Consider the following 19,043-nt stretch of genomic DNA (forward strand, 5'->3'; position numbering starts at 1 on the left):
CAGTTAGAGCAGTACTGGCCATTGCAGCAGCCAAAGGTTGGAAAGTCCATCAGATGGATGTGAAAACTGCCTTCTTGAATGGTAAAATTGAGGAGGAAGTCTACTTAGAACAGCCAGAAGGGTTTGAGATCCACTATACAGAAACACGTGTGCAGATTAAAGAAAGCCCTATAAGGTTTAAAACAGGCTCACAGGGCCTAGTATGAACGAATTGACAACTATCTTTAGGGATTGGGATTCTCAAAAAATGATGTAGATCCAAATCAATACTTCAAAAGGATCAAAGGTGATATGCTGATATTGATCTTATATGTTGATGATCTTTTGATAACAGGGGAAGATCACCTTATTGAATAATGTAAGAAAGACCTTGAAAAGGAATTTGATATGAAGGATTTAGGCCTTCTACATTACTTTCTTGGATTGGAAGTTTGGCAAAATTCTAACAATATTGTGCTTAATCAAGGAAAATACACCTTAGACATATTGAAGAGATTTGGTATGATGAACTGCAAACCCATGTCTTCTCCTATGGAAACTATCTTCACAAATTAAAGGAGGCAGCAACAGATTCCCCATTGATAGATCCCACTCCCTACAGACAGATGATTGGATCGTTAATGTACTTGGTCAATACTAGACCTAATATCTGTTATCCAGTAAATGCCTTGAGCCAGTTCATGTGTGAACTTAAGGAGATACATCTTATGGCTGTGAAACATATTATGAGATATCTTCAAAGTACTCTTAACTATGGACTCAAGTATGAGAAAGTTGATTTGGATCTTCATGGGTTCATTGATTCAAATTGGGCTGGAAGTGTGACTGACAGGAAAAGCACCTCAGGATGCTGCTTCAGTTTGGGTTCAGCCATGATATCTTGGATTAGCAGGAAACAGTCTTCAGTAGCTCAGAGTTCTATAGAGGCCGAATATATCGCAGCTTCCATGGCTGCACGAGAAGCTGTATGGCTTAGAAAACTACTTGTGGGATTATTCGGTGAGCCACTAAAGCCTACTATAATTCATTGTGATAACCAGAGCTGTATAAAACTCTCCGTGAACCCTGTATTTCACGATAGATCCAAACATAGAGAGATTCCTTACCACTATGTGAGAGACATGGTGGATAGGAATGTGATTTAGTTGCAGTATGTCAGTACAAGAGACCAGACAACAGACATACTGACCAAGCCTCTATCTAGAGTAAAAGTTGAACACTTCAGGAAAGGGCTTGGTATGATTGAATTGTAATTTGCTTTATAATCTGTACTAATATATAAGATGTTTAATGTGTAAACTTCTTTTTGTCGTGTTATGACTTTATGGTCTCCTCCCCCAGTGTCCATTTCTAAGAAGTGACGACTTTTTAGATAATGAACACTTGTACTGAACATTACAAGGTGACGATCTTGTAATGTTGATATCATGCTGACTTGATATCATCTTGACTCGTGGATGTGCCATGATATGTTATGGTAGACATTATGTGACATAATGTCAGTGCACATACCATAACCTGGATATAAGAGAATTCAATATTCTCAAATTATTTTATATCCAAGGTATCGCGTGTTATGTGATGCTGATATCACGTGCTATTTGATATCTCTATATCACGAGATGATGTGATATATTTATGTATCATGTGTTATGTGATACATCATGTCAGGAGCACATGTGACTTGATCGTTTGTATTACGAAGTCATGTAATACATTATATTACGAGAAATGTGATGTTATATAATTAGATGATTATTTATCTTCCCTAGCTAAGAGGGAGTGTTGAAACAATGTAGCTTCGGTAAGATAAATGATTGAATGAGAGATAAATGAAGTCTCTCATTCAATCATCTATCCTATCGATAAATCTACATACTAATGGTAGTCATCATAATCATCCTTATAAGCATCAAGGTATGATCGTATTTGCTATGCAGTGATTTCATTTATATGTTGTGATTGTAATCGGTTTTGCATATCTATTCTAGTTGTCATATGACAACACTAATTAGTGTTGTCATATGATAACTACAATGGTTATCACTTTAACATATTTTTGCTCTTATACCGATTCATAATCGGGTTACATTTACCACCGATTACCACAAAATAGCATTAAGTATAAATCGATTGGTGATCGGTTAATGATTAAATTGCATTAGAATCTAATCGATATATTATTGGATACAATGATAAGCAAACCGCATTTAATCACAAACTGTTTAGCATTTGTTATAAATCGGCTTTGACATTAACCGATAGTTATCAGTTTGCTCCACGAAGAGGCACCACCCTTGATCAAGACATGTCTTGATCGGACATGTCATGAGACATGTCCGGTCAAGGCATGCCTTGATCTCAAGGCAATGCCTATATATGTGCCGTGAAGCATGCTGAAGATAATATTGAAATCAATAAATATTATCTACAACCACTTGCAACCAAAGAAGTTTAAATTCATGATCAAAAATAACTAAGAGAGCACATATTAATAGCATTGAATATTGTCTAAGAAATTAAAGAAAGATAAAATCCTTAACATTCCAATTTTGAACATAAATTTGAATACTTTTACAAAAACAATTATGAACCATATTATTTCTTGCATTGGATATTTCTTTTGGGAGCAAAAGTATGCATTTGTTGTTGCAAGTTGTTATTAGTTTTGCAAACCAAACATTAGGGAGCTATTATAAAAAAACTTTAGAAAATGACAAATAATGCACCAAAAATCATGCTTCTCGGCTCTCAGCTTTTGAGAGGCGATAATTATGCTGCATGGAAAACTAAAGTTCAATCTCAATTGGTATTTGAAGACCTTTGGAATATAGTTTTTGGAAACATCACTACATCTACAAATGCCAGTGCGGACCAAACTTGATTTGACAAAGCCAATCAAAAGGCCTAATTGATCATTTTGTTTGGACTTTTTGACGAGGTTCAACCTCACACCAGAATAGCTACCACCGCAAAAGATGTTTGGGATTGTCTTAAAATTGTATATGAGGCTAAAAACCATAATCAAATTCTCCACTTGCAACATTAGTTAGACTGCCTTCAAAAGAAAAAAGAGGAGAAATTAGAAACATTGCTTAGAAGAGTTGCAAAGTTTGGACATCAATGCAAGTGTTAGGGGAAGAAGTGATAGGTGCATCTCTTGTACCCATAGTCTTGAGAGCACTAACCCCTTCGTTTTGCATGTTTGTCACTTGTCTCAATGTGGCAAGTACAACACAATCCTTTGAAGAGTTGGTAAACTTGCTTCAACAAGAAGAATCAGTCCATGGCTGAGACATCAAACTCCTAACAGCCATGCCCTTGCAGCAAAGAAAAATGCAAAACAACTTGATTATCTAAGTGGTCCATTAGGATCATCAAAACTAAATCAGGAAAACTCTTCCAAGAAAAAAAATGTCTCAATTGTGGAAGAAAGGGACATGATCTCAAAGATTGCTGGTACAATTCCTATGCAAATAGTGAATCCAATCATAGAAGGCCAGAGAAGCCTTTTCAGGGTAACAAGAAGAAGAGTTCCCTTTTGGAAAAATACCAAATAGGCAACATGTCATTGTTGCATACACAGGAGATTTAGATGAAGAGGATTTCTTGTATGCTGTAGAAACAAAGGCCTCCAGTTCAAACTGTTCTGTTTGGTATGTTGGTTATGGTGCATCTAGACGTTTGACAAGTGAACAAGAGTGGTTTTATGATCTCACTGCATCCACCTCCTATGGTGAAGTATCCCTTGCTGATGACACATCATATGAAGTTAAGGGAATCAAAGATATCTCTTTACCCCTCAAAACTCACACATGCAAAATTACAAAGGTTCTCTATGTTACTTCTCTCAATTAGTCTGTTACTTGAGCACAACTTGAAAGTTGAATTTGATCGTTACAATGGTGAAAAGATGTCTCATAAGAGATAAGTCGAGAAATGCTGAAGTTGTTCCTTGTGCTTTAGGGGTTGGCAAGATGTTTCAACTTTTTTATGTCACACATGATAAGGTCGTTGTTGTGAAAACTAGTGCATCCACAACTCATTGGCATTAGAGATTTGGCCATCTCAGTTTTGGCTATCTTCTTGCATTGAGTAAGGGAGATATGGTGCAAGGACTTCTCCCTATGTGGAAAATAGTAATTTGCTCATATTGTCTTGTTGTAAAGCAAAATCAGACTCCTTTTCCTGTTGTAGAGAATAGAGCCTCAAGTCCATTAGAATTGGTTCATACTGATCTATGAGGATCGATGCCAGCAAGTCATAACAATGTTAGGTATTTTTTACTCTTTGTGGATGATTATTCAAGAAAAATGCGGGTTTATTCTTTAGCTCACAAAAATCAAACACTTGAGAAATTCAAAGAAAGTTTTCAAACTGCATTCAAAAACATGGGATCAAAAGACAGTTGACCACTATTTACATGCCTCAACAGAATGGTGTTGTAGAGAGGCGTAATCGTAATAATATTGAAATGATGCGATGTATGTTAGAGGATGCAGATATTGGTCTTGCATTTTGTTGAAATATCCCCCTTAATTTTTTCCCAAATGTTTTCCACAATTACATTCAACACAACAATTGTTATGGTTAGGAAATGAAAACCAAATGCTGCTGAAAGTAACCCTCCACTTTCTGATCACCGAGAGCCCAATCTGGGAGGGTGAGAGCATACAATGTCGAGGGGATTGTTAGATGCCAATAACTGAAAATGATTACAATCTTTGGGCGGCAAGCCAGCCCCTTTGGCTTATACAATGAGATATTGAAAAACAATGCAATCACCTGGCGGTAAACCAGCCAAGGACAAACCAAAGAACTGAAGAATGCAATCACTCAACCGCTTGTGCAGCGAGAGGACTAGAAATAGAAATTAATATCAACTCCACCGCTTGTGCAGCGGGAGGACTAGAAATAGAAATTAATATCAACTCCACCGCTTATTTAGCGGGAGGACAATATTACAAACTCAAGATAGGCGGCCAAGCCATCCTCTTCCACTTATGCAGTGGGAACCAAATAAGAAATCTGAAAGATAGCTGTTAGTACTACTAACCATCTTTACAAATTCATTACAATGATTTTTGAATATAAGAAATATTACTAATCTAAGATAGGCGGCGAAGCCAACCTCTTCCACTTATGCTGTGGGGCAACAGAAAGCCAAAATGTTGCTGTTAGTACTACTAACCAGCAAATTTGATAACCAAGTGCTGATTATGAGCTGACAGCTGCAACAACACCTCCAATCATCACCTAACCACCCATTCTACTTACACTCTCAAAAGCACACCCAAAGACCAACTTTCGAAAATCTGATATTTATGACAGCAAGCTGGAAATGCATAACCAGCAATACCCAAACACACCAAAATGCTCCTAACTCTTTCAAAACCCACTCAAATCACCCAACAACACACCCAAACTGATAATAAGCATATAGCAACTAAGAACCAACAGGAAAACAACAACAATATAACCCCAAACACTCAACACGCAACCGAATGCACTCCCTAACAAAAACGTCTAAGCTGAAAAGTTCGATTTGCAATTAAAATTTGGAAACTCAATACTAGGGGCTATAAACTTACAAATCTTATCGCTGGGAGCATAGAAATCTTAAGCGCCAATACCTAGAATCAATAGGAGCCTGCATAGGAAACTAGGACTGAAAATACGCTTCAACCATGACGCCAACCAGCAACCCGGAAACACACAAACTCACACCAAAAACAGAAAACCAACTGAAGCAACCATTCCCAAAAAGCTCTATCTATTCCTTTGAGTGAGAAATAGTCTCTTCGCAGCTAGGTGCTATCTCTCAAGCACGAAATTGACATAGGCTAGGCAGCTCGCAACTTCAAAGCACAAATCTGGCACCATTCCGACAGCACTTCGTATACAAATTTTCATGGATGATCAAATGAGAGCCCAAGTCACTTCTTTATAACTTTTGCCCAGCCAAATTCAAATGCAAATGCTCCCCAAATCCGCCCAAATCACATGTCATTTCATTCCACTCACATTTGGCGATTTATTTCATTTCATTGCCTTAAAGTATATGGGCGCCCAAAATGAAGTCCACCACCTAGGCTTCAAGTTCAAACTTTTCCCTTGGTCCACACTTTGCAACATAGAAACATTATAACTTAAGCATTTTCCATCCATATCGGCTGACTTAGGGAACTTATTAATCTTTTAAAAATAAAAAAGTATTTCCCTTTTCCTAAGTCGTCCAAGAATGATAATTAAATATCAAACCTTAGAAAATTGCTTGCAAATCAAATACTGATCAATACCAAAATGGACCATGAATTTGAAGTCCTGAAAAATCGTCAAACTGACTAGGTTGGAATCCTGCACTAAACTGCTAAAAATAGATTTGCTTGAAAGACACTTACTAAAAATAGTAAGTCCTGAAAATAACTCCAAAAAGATTGTTCTTCGAACCCTGTAGCTCAACACGGAGAACCCATAAAAACCCAATAATCATGATCACTGCCATTTTTAGTAAGTTCTGCAAACTCCTCTGAACTATTTGCATGTCATATCACTGCGAAGCTTACAAAAAACCCAAAAAGAAATCTTGATTCAATCTGCCAAACTCCAACCAAAACATCCTTGAAAACTGCGAGGAATCCTCCTAGAAAATAGGGAACCCTAATTTCTGCTTCCATTTAGCCTACGGGTCTCTGAAATAGGCTAATGGCTCACTGAACTTCTCCTCACTGAGAAGGGGACATTACATTTGTGCTGAAGCAGTTCACACAACAATGTATTTGTTGAATTGAGCACTCACTGAAGTGCTTGAATATATAGCACTGGAAGAAGCCTTTTGTATCACATTTTTGAGTGTTTTTATGTACAACTTACATGCATGAACTACAAAGGACAAAATTGGATGGTAAGTCTTTGAAACAAATTTTACTTGGATACAATTTTGAGTCGAATGGATATTGCCTCATGGCTGCAACAACAAAGAAAGTGTACACTAGTACGAATATTTTTGACGAGAAAATAGGATGCAACATCTCTTCCTTACCATCACTTACTAGTTCTCAAACGTTGATAATTATTGAACCTAAAGATGAGGATCTTGATGAAGAAGCACAAGAAGAGGCTTTGTTTCCATTGAATCAATTTCTACCTCTTTCACCACCTCCATCATGTCCTGTGCACAAAAAACTTCCTAAGTGGTGCCAAGCCACAATAAAGGATGCTAAAGATGATGTAGTTACAATTACATCTCTTACTAGGCCCAAAACTTAAATTCGGCTCTTATGTGTGCAAGGATTAGGGGTTCTGAACTAGAAACAATTGAGAAGTCTCATGAGTCACCACCCTAGAAAGATGCCATGGATGTCGAATATCAGGCATTACTAAAGAATAATACATGGGAACTTGTTGATCTCCCACTGGGGAAGAAGACTATTGGATGTAAATGGGTTTTCAGAATCAAGTATAAGGCAGACAGTAGCATTGATAAGTACAAGGCCTGATTTGTGGGTATGGGCTATACATAGGAAGGTATTGACTATTATGAAACTTTCGCCCCTACAACAAAGATCAAGACTATTCAAATGGTCTTGGCAATGGCAGTTCAATTTGGTTGGATCATTAATTAAATGGATGTCAAGAGTGCCTTACTTAAGGGAGATCTCAAGGAATAAGTCCACATGACTTAACCAGACGGATATGTTGCACTTGATCAGCAGCACAAAGTATGTAGAATTATCAAACCCCTTTAGGGTCTTAAACAAGTTCTTTGAGCCTAGTACATTAAGATCGATGAGCATCTCCTTAGTCGTGGATCCATTAGGAATCCTTATGATCCCAATCTCAACCTCAAATAGAAAGGTGGGGAGATTGTTATTTTGATTGTATATGTCAATGATTTGGTCATCAAAGGGACTTCCCCATAGATGATTGATGCAACAAAGAATGATCTCAAATGTTTGTTTGACATCACAAATCTTAGGCTTCTGCATTATTGTCTTGGACTTGAAGTATGACAACAAAAGAATCACATCTATGTCTCTTAAATTAAATATGCCAAGACATTGTTTGAGAAATTCAGAATGGAAGATTGCAAACCTATGTTGACACCCACGGACACAAGTTTGCAACTTTCTTGCCATTATCCATCACCTTGGGTGAGCGTTACTCTTTATCATTAATTGATTGGGAGTGTCATCTACTTAAAACAGGCTAGATATCAGCTATGCTGTCAACTATCTTTCTAGGTTTATGTAAGAACCTAAGTTTGTTCATTGGAAAGCCGCGAAGCATGTTTGGGTACTATGGCATATGGCATGGAATACAAGGAAAATGCAGATTTTTCTGTGTGGATACATGGATTTGGACTATGCAAGCTCGGTGGATGACAAGAAGTCTACTTTAGGCGTCATTTTCTTTTTGGGATCTGGTCTGATATCTTAGGGGAGCAAAAAGCATACCACTATTGGCCATTCTTCCACAGGGGCAGAATACTATGTTGCAGGTGGAGTTGTTTGTGAGGCAATCTGGTTGTGCTGCATTTTGTTAGGTATGGGTGTTCTTGAGATAGGTCCTACAACATTGTTTTGTGACAGTCAGAGTGTGTTGAAGCTTCTTTGCATCCTAGTTTTCATGAGCATACCAAGCATATTGATGTTCAATGTCACTATATCTGTGAGCATGTTCAACAACAAAATATCTAGATCCAGTTTTGTTCGACTCAAGAGCAATGTGGTGATATATTCACCAAATCTTTGGCATATGATGTAACAAGGGGGTATTGCTAGCATTAATCTTATTTGTATTACATCATAATTGTTGGTTAGTCAAACTGACTAGTCGGTTGGTTGTTGGTCTATAATTGACCTCGTCTCTCGTATATATCAAACCATTATGTCTACTGATATGATATACAATCATTGCCCATGTTTGGCTTATTGCCTTTGCTCTATGTTTTTGCTCATTAGAAACATCATAGCAGTCTAGGGTGTACAGGTGTTGTTTCATTTATTATTATATTCAAACCTATCAAATTTGTGTTTTGGGGTTTTCCAAAGTTAAAACAATAATCAAGTTGAGTCTTCAGCTATCGGTCAGCCATGTGAAATTGACAATCTGTCATGGTAATGAAAATCAACTTGCACTAAAACCCATTAAGTCCAAACGTGTTGTCATTGTGGATGTTGAGGACCTACCTTCAAAGATTTCTTCTAATCTACATCCTTGTCTATCATGTGATCAACACACATTTTGCAAAACAAAGTTATGCTAGAGATTTGCCAACAAAATCAATGAAGCATATGCATTATGGATGGATAGATCATTCTAGGTGGCAAATCGAGGATTTTCTGTTGTCAAAATCTTATAGGAGAGTCCAATCTGCCATTTAGATGATAGTGTAGCATCATAAACTATGCTCCCTAATGGTGCAAGCCCAATTTCATGCTCTATTTGGCACTTGCTTTGGTCTTTGTTCCTCTAGTGCATTTTAGGACCATTGCTAGCCTTGACCTATCCCTCAACTCAAGGAATATGCTATGCTTAGCTCTAAAAGCCTTTACCAATGACCTTGAGCCTGAAACTTTTGTCAAATGCTCAAGACGGGAGCATGTCCAGTATCTTGGGTCCATGTACTTGTAGAACCTGCTTTGAATAAATAGGTGAATAGGCTTGGACTAGGGCGCCCAACGCCCTTGTCTTGCCTTTTTGGTTTCAAATATTGGGACACGGTATGTGTTGGCCTAGCTTCGTGTGATGTGCTTTTGGTTTTGACATTTGATCATTTTGTCGGCTTTTTAAAAAATTAACCTTGTGACTCATATATAAACCAAAAATTTAGCCTTTGCATTTATCTAATGATTTGAATTCTATGGGAAAACTCTGCCAAAATGAAGATCTAGCTCTGCAAATCTGAAAGTGCTCTATATCTTCATACAAAGTCAATTGTTGTCAGCACTTTTGAAGTAAGGATCAAAGCTTTTTGAATGTTGAAGGATGAGTTGGAACCATTGACTGATGATTGGCTTGCACCTCTGCTATCTTGGTTTGGTATGGTTCTTGATTTGTTCTCACATTCTGACTTTTGATCTTCTAATCTGAATTAATTTGATCTGTTTCCCTTGAGCATATCATTTTTTTCTTGGGTTGATTATCATAATCTTGTTTGAGGCATTTTAGAATCCATCCTAACACACTTGAGTAGGGTTTCATATTCATTTATTCGCATTTGTCACTGCTCGCTACAATCTTAGACACACTTAAGATTTAGAGCACATACAATTTGTTGTTATCAACGTGGCGATTCTTTGAGGTAGGAATAGCTAATCAGGGCTTGGTTGATGCAAGCTCCTGTATAGCTATAACCATCTCTCCTCTCTTTGCGTTTGTGCAAGTTCAGATTTGGAGATTGCGATTAAGACAATGATACAGATGGACTGTGCAAACAGTGATGAATGATCTCAGACTTCGAATGGATGAAAATCATAGGACTAGGGTGCCTAGCGCTCCTGTTCTACCAGTTTTGCTGAAAATTGCACGATGTCAGCCCAGAATCCTCCTGAGTGGATTCTTAGTTCAGTCTTTTGCAGTCTGATGTTCTAGGACCAGAGCGCCTAGTGCTCCTGTCCAGCCCAGTCAACCTCTGCTTTTGGTGCCAGGTTCCTCTTTGTGCCCTCAACTCTTTTCTGTACTTGTCTCTATGAACTTTTGTCTTTCTATTTCTGTTACAGTAATTTAATTAGCTCTCCTATTGCACTTTTAGACCTAATTATACAACACATCAATCAGTCTTCCCTCTTTGCAACAATGGAATAGAACCCAGGTAGCTTGGCTCTCCTTTTAGAACAGTAGCCAAGAATATACACCTTTGGCTCGTTTGCGTTCCAATGCGTTGTGGAGATAAGGTTGATCTGAGTTAACTTAGTAGTTAGGCTAGGATCACTTTTCTCCCATCATAGATAGCTTGTATACTCTTTGTGGATATTGTTGATCTGGTTGATAATGAGCTCTGCATTTAGATATCGTCTATTCTGTTGATAACAAGCTTCTCATTATAGATATTGTTGGGCGTTGGTACAAAAAATTGTTGAGCTTGTGTACTCATGATTTAGATGCTGCTATCAATCTAGTTGAATGTGAGCCTAGCATTGCAAATACTATTGATAGTTGTACCATTAAGTGACAATCTACTAAGAAAATTGTAGAGTTGCATTGAATTCGGATAGAGGATAATTTTGCTCTCACTTTCTATGGTGTTGATAGGAGCGATGATTTTTTGTACCTTTCATTTCCCATTCTAATTGGGATATTGATAATGAGAAAGTTGAGATTGCTAGATATGCAACCCAAGACAAATTATTCGAGGCTATGGACATTACCCCTTGTTGATCATACTGCTTCTCTTGAATTGTAAGTTAAAAATTTGAAAGGGCAACTTACAAACTCTTCCCATTAAGTTGAAAACCCAAAAGAGTGGCTTAATGGAGACTTGTGATGAAAACCCTAGAGGGCATCATTGAGTTGTGCAATTATGTGTAGATGTTCATATATGTCGTTCTGTTTTCATTGGGGCCTTTGTAACATCTCTTCGCTCTCATCTTACATGGAGGGACATTATAATTCAGATCTTGAGTTTCTTTGAGTATGGTACATGGAGAAACATCAAGATTCAAATTTCAAACTCTTTAAGCACAATACTTGGAGATTGCTTGCATTGTTCATTGAGGATTTGTCATTGCAGCATATTTTTGCTTATCACTAGAACATCTCTGAAAGTAATGTTCAACTCAACCTCTAAAAACTGTGAATGCACACTTTATTTTGGTTTTTGTGTAAGGGCCTCCATATTATTAAATTAACATAATAGACATTTACACTTAACTAAGCATAAATTGAAGAGACATTCTCAAACATATGAAAGAATAGAGACATTATTAAATAACGACATAATACCTAAATACATAGATTAGGCAAAGAAGGAAACTAATTCCTTTACAGGAGACCATAAGGTCGAAATATAATTAGTACATAAAGTACAAACCGAAGACAGCCCTGATAGGAACTCTCAACATACTATATCCCATGAGCACACCACAAGCAAAAACATTGTCAAAGTGCTCATCCATTCAACCACGAAGCTTTAGACTCCCCCAGGATCCTTCCTAACATGAAGAATACCTGACCTAGCACAAGGATGCCTAGCAATCCAAAACTAGCAAAAGTAATGGAATTTGAGCAGCATGATATATCTACATTCTAATGCTAATGTAATAATATCATGATATGGCAGAGAGTTTGAGACAACGCTCAAATTAGTATCATGGACTAAATGTAAATTGATCAAACAAGCTTTGGCCAAAGCATCTTTTTGAGATGACTATCGGTACATAGATATGGGCGGAAATCTATCCTTCTCTATTCCTCCACATTTGGCACCATCCAAAAACACATAAAACACATTGAAGATACAAGAATGCAACCATGCATGTACTCTTGAAGTCAAAGAATTTTTCAATCACACAATACATCATGAACAACGACATATCCTTTGATATATGAGATTAATGATAATGGATTGAAACAATATCTTATAAGCAATGTTAGCACAATCTTTGCATATCTATCTGATATTATGCATGAATATGAAAAGAAATGCAATCACAATTATGCCAAAATTTAGCATCAAACATAAACAATATCATTAGGTGATGTCAATGAAAAAACACTTTACCAATGCCTATGAGGAGATGAGCTAAAATAATCATATCAATGCTATAAAATGTTATCTGACTTTACTTTATAATCAACATATACTCCAATATTTTCCATTACCATAGCATACTTTCCCTAAGAGAGTCCTATGCTGATGTTATTCAAAGGATATATGCCATTAACTATAGTTTATTCTTGTCATACAAGTTTCTATCTATATAATGCAAAATAGCTACACATAAGCTTCGAGTCCTAACAACCATAAGGTTTTATATGTTCCTCAGTTAATGAATATTCCTAGTATGAATGGTTATGTTGTTAGGTCAACCACAACACGAGATTCATTTGAAAATGCACTTGATGTATCCTTACTAGTGAGTGACAATTTTAAGGTAACTTTATTATCTTGCCTTATCTAAAAACATACTTATTTAATAGAAGATATTGGCCTAAAATGCAACATCTTAGATGCAATACTTTAGAAACTACTCATGGCATAATTAGTTTATGCGAGCTAAATACTTATTGTTTTGGGAATCGTTTTCTATGAAATGCATCCTTTTGAAACTTGGAATTTGAAATGAAACAAGGAATTCACACAAAAGCCACCATAGATCGGTTATATCGTTTATATATTTCTAAACTAAATATAAGAGGCAATCAACACTCAAAACTATGATTTCTTTTTATGAAATGCATAACTTAAATTCTCTTATATCTATATGCATGTTCTTATAATCTAAATGATTGTTAAAACTAACATATTTCATTTCCATTTTCTATTCATAAAAGGGATTGACAAAAGGAAAACATAATATTTAAATATCATTGAAAAGTAATTATGAAAATAAGTTAAGATATTCAACACTTAACTAAATCTAGGAGAAACCAAGCTATCACAATCTTTAAAAACTTCATTAAGCTAGTGACCTTATATCGATGTCTAAGAAGATAAGAAATAAATTCCCTTTGCTTAAAAATCTCAAGGAATGCAATGAGTTTTAAGATATTTAACTAAATTTCTATATAACATGCAATGTGCACTCGTATAATTCATATCATTTATGGTTCTAATGATATCCTAGTAAGATAGTTTATCTTTGACCTATGATTATTCTTAAATTTCTATATAACATGCAATGTGCACTCATATAATTCATATCATTTATGGTTCATATAATTCATATCATTCATCTTCTTTACTATATAGTGTATATCAATAATGAATTCTTGATTTCTTTTATTAACTTAAAAGATTATCCATTTAAATAGACTAAATAAATGTCTACAACAAGATGCAAAAGGATAAAACAAGATTATTTGTATACTGTCTACTGTAGAATGATCTACTTTAGTAAAATGATATCTTATCGTGAGGTTTAAGCATATCTAATGATATGATAAAATCCATTAAAGGTAAGTGATATTTAACTTTACTAGATCTACAAGAGAGATTTTCTAAGTTTTATAAAAGATGAGGTTAAGAACTATAGGCCTCTAACCATAGCTAACAATTATTTTCTTAAGTCACTCATCTCTTGCCGTGGAAAAGGTTTTGTTCTCAGAAGAGTTCATGATGGGCACAAAGATCATTGATCGATCAACATTGAAGACCCAATTCTATCACTAAAGGATTACTAATCTCTACCAGCACATCTTGATTAGGAAGAGATGGAACATCCATTTCAAAGGGGATAATATGCATGAAGGCTCTTGCATGCAAGGGAAGAGGCAAATAGACCTTCAATGCACAGGTTTAAGGGAATTTTAAAACAGTATCTGATGGATGAAAGATGCATGCAAGATTGAAAGCACAGCTCAAGATACACAACTAGATAGGAGACTATAATACTGGTAGCGTAACAAACACAAAGCAAGACATACAAAACGTCAAGGCATAACCACACACTGAAATAATCTGATCCTTAAATAAGGATTTTGATCCTAGATAGTTAACTAAGCTTATATCATGCTTAGCTGCCCATCAGATGGTCTAGCACAAAACATGTATAATAATCAAATCCATATGCAACAGTCTGATTGATATGCAAAATAAGAAAGTGAAAAGATAAGTAGGAAGAAGTTTCTACAAGTCACGACTTGAAGGTTATTACTAGCAAAAGAAAGAGATTGCACAATAATAACTAAGAGATTTTTAATAGGTGGGAAGCAAAGAACAACAATGAAGGAAGCATGACTACCATTGTACTTGGTAGGATCTTGGTCTCAAATCATTCTCTTCCCAAATCTCATTCTTTCGTCTCTCTTCTCTGCACATGCCTGCACTAATTGAAATTCATAAAACCTCCTCCAATGGTTGTCAATTGCTCCTTTTTTTATAATCATTTCTTTATTATCTCTCCTGAATTGCTCTAATCTGCTCATGCGATTTTTCCCATTTCCTTAAGTCACAGTGAAATTCCTTCTCCCTTTTGCCAAGAGACTGCCAACCAACGCCTTCTCTCTATCTCTTCCCCCTGCATACTTTATCACTGTTGTTGGTATTGATTTTTTCCATGTTTGAGAGTCCCCTCTCTCTTATCGCAAAATCCCTCTATTCTCCCTTGAAATTAATGAGCACTCCTCCTAAAATAGGGGACGCTACAAAACCATTCCCCTCCACTACCAGATCTAACCGCAGTAATTAAATAAGATTTTCAAATTCAAATTCAAATGCCATATAATAATCAAATCATAAATGAATTAAAATTGAAGTAAATTAATTACAATTATATTTTAATTAAACATGAGAAATTTTGGATTATGACATTGTGATGACCATGCATGAAGTGAGTCATTGTATGCCTTATTTTTTGATGTTTTCCTTGCCATAGGAGAAGTTTGATTGTGGATAACAAGTGGTTCATATTTTTAGCTTGATGCAAATTCAAGTCGTTCAGTGCATCCTTCAGCACACTTTTTGGTTGCTCATGGAGTGCAATTAGATTGGGTTATCCAGTTTTTAGGTCATATGGTGTAGTTGGCACTCTTTTCGACTACTCATGGGCACAATCAGCCAGGGTTCTCCAGTTTTCACTTATAGAAGTGACAAGGATAGAAGTTGAACAACTTTCTTCAGCAAAATTGATCACTTAGAGCAAGAATGGTGGTGAATTTTTTTGTAGTAAATAGGTTCCTCTCAAAATGGGATATAGCATTGTGGAAAGCTGACTTGACTTGAGAAAACAAGCTCAGGTCTTTACCAAGTCCATTTTTTGGTTCCTGAGTAGAAGGGAACAAACTATTACGTAGGCAAAATCTTTTGCAGAACACTGGAGCTTTGTATCAAGCAAATGAGGTTCCATAAAACAAGTTTCTCAATTCACAACACAAACAATGGTTTTACTGCTACCTTTGTAGGATAGTCATCTAGAAGATAAACTAAACAGTTATTTTTGTATTGTTAAATATGTACATTGTATCTGATTTTGATGAATGGTAAAGCTTTCCTTGAATATTTTTTTCTGGTTGTCTAAGTCTCATTTGTTTGTCAGTCTTTTATTGCATTACATTCTCGGGCCTGACAACTTGATATATATATATCCTTTTAAACAACTTCTCCTGTACCTTTTAGTAATTCTAACAATAAATTGTTATATGTTCTTATAGGTACAATTTCTTTTATGATATTCATGAGGAAATGAGAATGTATCAACAACTATAATCATAAGAATTTATTGCAGCCAGGCCTATACTTGATAGGGGATAGCATAACACGTTCTAGTACCTCTTATACTAATATGAAGCACATCTTCACAAGAAGTGTTAAGGACCATAAACAAGCAATCATTTAGTTACCTTGCTCACAATACACAGGTATAGATTGTATATCCTTTCAAGTTATTCCTAAATGAAAATGACAGAAAACTACCTTCTTAATGATATCTAATAATAAAGTAAGATTGCATGCAACAGCCTATGTATGGCAGCCTCAAGACCGAGTCAATTTAAAGAGCTACATGTTTCATCAACACCAATATATAGGCTGGGCTGGAAACGGTTGATCATATACAGCTGGAAACAGTCAAGAGGGCTAGATCTTGATCATTCCAGAAGAACATATTCAGTCCCTTGTGTCAACATCACACCCTTCCAACTAGCAATTATGCACATTGCACACAACGAGTTGAAACCTTGTTCTAAGAAAGGCATAAATCGTCACAACAATAACACCAGTTAATATCGCCTAGCACACCAATAGAACAATGAAAATAGAATTCCATCACATCTGAAGGATAACACAAGGCAATTGGTAAACCAGTTTGCTTAACAATGCATGTCAAGTGTAGAGAGGTATTAGAATACTTAAAATTTTCCAATGCCAATCTTACAACTAACTTTATGTTAAGAGTATTAATAGATTCATGCTTTTTGATCACAACTAACGAATCCTGCTCTGATACCATATTGCTAAAATTAATAGAACATGATATTTTAATATTCTCTTAACTAACAAGATACAAGTACAATGAGGTTCATCTCCACATATAGAGATTGGAGAAGAAACCACCCAAACGGATAAACGTTACATGACTCACTAAACAGCGAACTAAAAATATATAAAGAAAACACTTGACACTAAGGTGGCTTTATCACAAATGTAAGCCTTATCTTTCAATAAATTAATATTATTCTAATAATAGAAATTCATTACAAATGAACAGCGTTATTTTCACCCAGTCGTGCAGCCTGCCACAAATCTTTAGAGATGCCAAGGAGACACTTAGTCACACATTATATTGGTTTAGATATGGCTCCAAGAAAGGGGAAGGATAAATTTCAAATAGTGATCTGGCTACAGAAGGACATCCATTCACTTAGGAATTGCTGAGTTGGTGTAAGAGAAATTCATATGTTAGACTTGAAGTGCAGAACAGCTTTTTTTTTGTTATCTTAGACTAGGAGACTGTTCCCTTTGCATTCGTGATGCTTACAATAGGATAACATAGCATGAAGATGTCTTATGTTCTCTTTTTTGATGCATTACTGTTATTTCCTCTATTTGTTCTTCCATTCAGATTTGTCATTTTGTGATCAGTATCAATTTATTTCTTTTCTCTGTGATTTGTTTTTCTTAAAAAGTTAGTGTTGGAAAGCTAACATTAAAGGATGTTGTATGTTGTTGATAGCAGTACTGATTTCCCTCCAACATATCAGAACTGGGAGACAACTGACCCCTTTGATCTTTTTGAAGCTCCCATCATCAAAACAGAATCCAATCCAAAGGTGAGAAATTCATTTCTCATTTAGTAAGTAAACTTTATATTGTATAAAATCGAGTTAGTAACTAAATACTGAAATTAATTATTATAACATCCAGGTTCTTTTCTCTATGAGTGATGTCTAATCACAATTATCTCTAGCTAACAAGCGGAAACCTTTTTATTGTTTTCAAGTTGCTTATTTGTATTACCCATCTCATTTTTTGGTTTGAGTATGAATAAAAATTGGACGCCAAGTCTTGGGTTCCTATGGTTATTCTTGTTTATTCTTATAGATTTGAAGATAAACTGGATACCTTACACTTGCAACTAAAGATTATTTCTTGGAAAGATCCATTTGTTTCTATAGTTTTATTTATATACTATTTTTGGCTTACAGTATATGTGGGATTTCTTTCTGTTGGCATTTAACATGAATGCTTTCCATTCTTTTTTGATAGTATTTCATTTTTTTAACGATTCATTAATCCGAGGAATGCTTTTTTAGAAGTGTTGATTTCTGTACCCTTCACAACTCTTTGTTGTGCGATCTGTTTATCTATATTGCATTTGAAATTTAGGTGCATATACAAAATTCTAAAGTAGCTTGACACTTATTGCATTTTGGTTGAAGGCCCACATTCCCAAGCATTTACAACAAGAAGCACGAGGATGTGACTACTTAGTACTGTGGCTCGATTGTGACCGTGAGGGCGAGAATATATGTTTTGAAGGTACTTAATGTGTTTAAAAAAATAAAAATAATAAGAATAATAAATTATAAAAGATAATATGCTTGCCTTGATTGGAGTGGGATGGTCTATCACATTATCCTGTATACTTTGAAGACAAAGGATACATTTTTATCTGTGTACATGCAATATAATGGTTTTGTTTTTTCCTCAATACCATGTTTTTCTGTTGCTTGTTATTATGTGCACCCCTTTTGCTAAGTATTTGTCTTTGAAAGCTACAAGAAGGCCTGACAAAAGTAAGCTTGCTAGACCTCATGGAAGTAGATATTATATGAGAATTATCTCATATCCAAATCCATAAATTGCTACCAAAATTGTATTAGCATTTTAATTTGCACTTTTCAGTACAACATGATATTGAATAGCATGTAGGGATAAACCT

General features: G+C 35.7%; 1 protein-coding gene across 2 annotated transcripts in view; it reads left to right on the forward strand.

Moving 5' to 3' along the window:
• The window catches only part of LOC131041843 (DNA topoisomerase 3-beta), a 231,907-nt gene that overhangs the window by 35,913 nt on the left and 176,951 nt on the right, over positions 1-19,043 (forward strand). The window contains exons 4-5 of one of the 2 annotated variants that reach the window (XM_057975066.2): positions 17,838-17,931; positions 18,541-18,640. In XM_057975066.2, coding sequence (XP_057831049.2) covers positions 17,838-17,931; positions 18,541-18,640 — 194 coding nt within the window. Of the gene's footprint in view, positions 1-17,837; positions 17,932-18,540; positions 18,641-19,043 lie in introns of those variants that run through there. The other variant, XM_059209151.1, reaches the window with a different exon arrangement.

This window comes from Cryptomeria japonica, chromosome 7 (genome assembly GCF_030272615.1).
Source record: "Cryptomeria japonica chromosome 7, Sugi_1.0, whole genome shotgun sequence".
Taxonomy (NCBI): domain Eukaryota; kingdom Viridiplantae; phylum Streptophyta; class Pinopsida; order Cupressales; family Cupressaceae; genus Cryptomeria; species Cryptomeria japonica.